At 45.4% G+C, this 2,051-nt stretch overlaps 1 protein-coding gene across 1 annotated transcript in view; it reads right to left on the bottom strand.

Annotated features, from left to right (window-relative positions):
- The window catches only part of pde2a (phosphodiesterase 2A), a 40,416-nt gene continuing 38,365 nt past the window's right edge, over positions 1 to 2,051 (bottom strand). The window contains exons 26-29 of the mRNA XM_030776801.1: positions 1,613 to 1,725; positions 1,259 to 1,297; positions 807 to 913; positions 1 to 232 (exon numbers count right to left, since the gene is read on the bottom strand). Coding sequence (XP_030632661.1) covers positions 1 to 232; positions 807 to 913; positions 1,259 to 1,297; positions 1,613 to 1,725 — 491 coding nt within the window. The remainder of the gene's footprint in view (positions 233 to 806; positions 914 to 1,258; positions 1,298 to 1,612; positions 1,726 to 2,051) is intronic.

Here is a 2,051-nt window from a genome sequence, read left to right as displayed (position 1 = left end):
TCACTGATCTCGCTTGCTGCACTCCTCCAGACAGCCGTTCATCCGGTGGGCGTCGTCCCCAAATGCACCCTGGGATTGCATCAGCTCGTACTCCTCGTCCAGGAAGTCCAATGAGTTGTTGCTTGGCAACCCGCGGATGGTGAACTTGTGGGAGACTTTGGTCCACTGCTCTCGATTGGCCGCCACCCGCTCGTAAAGCTCAGTCGCCCGTGGAAAGATCTCCTGAAGAAGTCTGAGATACCCAGAGACACACAGGGACAGATATGCAGCAAATACATTTAGTTTCCATGGTGTGTGACAACACCGTCTCTGTAAGCCACAAATACACCAAACTATCTTACACAGAAGATGTGATTCATTAAATATAGGCTCAGGTTCCACCATTCCAACTGTTATGACTGTTTCAACTAATTATCATAATAAAACCAAATATGGCGAGTCCAGTGGTTTTTGGGCATCACTTCCTATAAATAATTGCTTCCACACTGTCCACTTGATCTGTTCCCCGGTCTCACCATCAGCCCTTCCATAGAGCATGGAGTTTAGACCAGTGATCAAGGCCAGAGTTCTGTCTGTATTATGACTCTGATCTTAGAACAGAATCACTGACATTCTGAGATTCTAATGGAACACTCTGGACCCAAGCTTGTGTGAGGTCATGTTGATTTCAAAAGACAATAACATGTACAAGATGAAGTCATACAACTTGGCTTCTTTTATGACATCACGGTCCTCTGCTGTGATATCACTGCACTCCATTTGACTATCCTGCATTTACATCATCTGAGAAGGGGGCGGAGTCTTACTTGTATATGGGCATGGCGATGTGTTCCATGAAGCTTATCTGTAATTCTGGGATGTAGGCTTTCTCCCTGTCCATCATCTCACTGGGTCTGTTCCCCATTGCTTTCTCCTACAGACACACACACACACACACACACACAGATTGAATGTTTGGACACATTTGTCTGAACCTGAACACATTCACACACTGTTGGGGCAGTTGTGTTAGTCTTAAATTGAAAGGAACAGTTTCTAAATTTAAAACAGATCACTCACAAAACAACTCACTTCACTTGTCCATAACAAACAATAGCAAAGAAAATGAAACGCATATTTCCAGAGTGGTTTTCTGCAGTGTGAGAATCTGGCGTGTTTCTGCTCGGTGTTGCAATGGATTTAACAGACTAATCTGTGCTAGTCCACAGAGCCACATCAAACCAGCTGCGTCCATAAGAAGTGCAAAGCGTGGACTCACCAGATCGCCCTGAGAGAAGAACTCTTTGTAGATGAGCTCCTGGAGAGAGGGGGAAGGAAAAAAAAAAAAGAAGAGAGTTAATGTGAACCATGCTGTGATGTTGGCACAGGTCGTGTGCCATGTGTCTCCAGTCCACTGACTGCTTCAGGATCCGCAGTCATGTCATAATTAAATCTATGGAACTTCACACAGGCATCAATGGAACTCTCTGTTTCATTAGAATCAGAGAAAAGGTTCAGCTCCCACTGCAGTTGATACTTCCTCTGAATAGTATTCTTTTTTTTTTTAAGGTACTTTTTTTGTGAGAATTGGTGCAAAATACTTTAGGATCAGAGGTCAAAGGTCACATCTCACCGCAATCTTCCTGGTGGTCTTCCAGCCCTTGGTCTGGTCAGAAAGGTCACAGGAGGTCATGAGCAGGCACAGCAACAGACTGTGATGGTGATGATTCCTGGGGTTATAGCCAGCTACAGAGAGAGGAGACAGCCCCGTTCAAACACACGCATTCCACATCAAAACACTCTCAGTGACTCCACAAGCATGTGTGCAGGTGTTCCTCCCTCTTCATCTCTCTCTCTCTGTTCATCTCTCTCTCTCTTCATCTCTCTCTCTCTCCCTCTTCATCTCCCTTCCTCTCTCTTTCTCTCTCTCTCTCTGTTCATCTCTCTCTCGCTCCCTCTTCATCTCCCTTCCTCTCTCTCTCTCTCTTCATCTCTCTCTCTCTGTTCATCTCTCTCTCTCTCCCTCTTCATCTCCCTTCCTTTCTCTTTCTCTCTCTCTTCATCTCTCTCTC

Source organism: Chanos chanos, chromosome 6, assembly GCF_902362185.1.
Source record: "Chanos chanos chromosome 6, fChaCha1.1, whole genome shotgun sequence".
Taxonomy (NCBI): domain Eukaryota; kingdom Metazoa; phylum Chordata; class Actinopteri; order Gonorynchiformes; family Chanidae; genus Chanos; species Chanos chanos.
The sequence above is the reverse complement of the archived record's forward strand: the minus strand, read 5'-3'. Positions and strand labels throughout refer to the sequence as shown.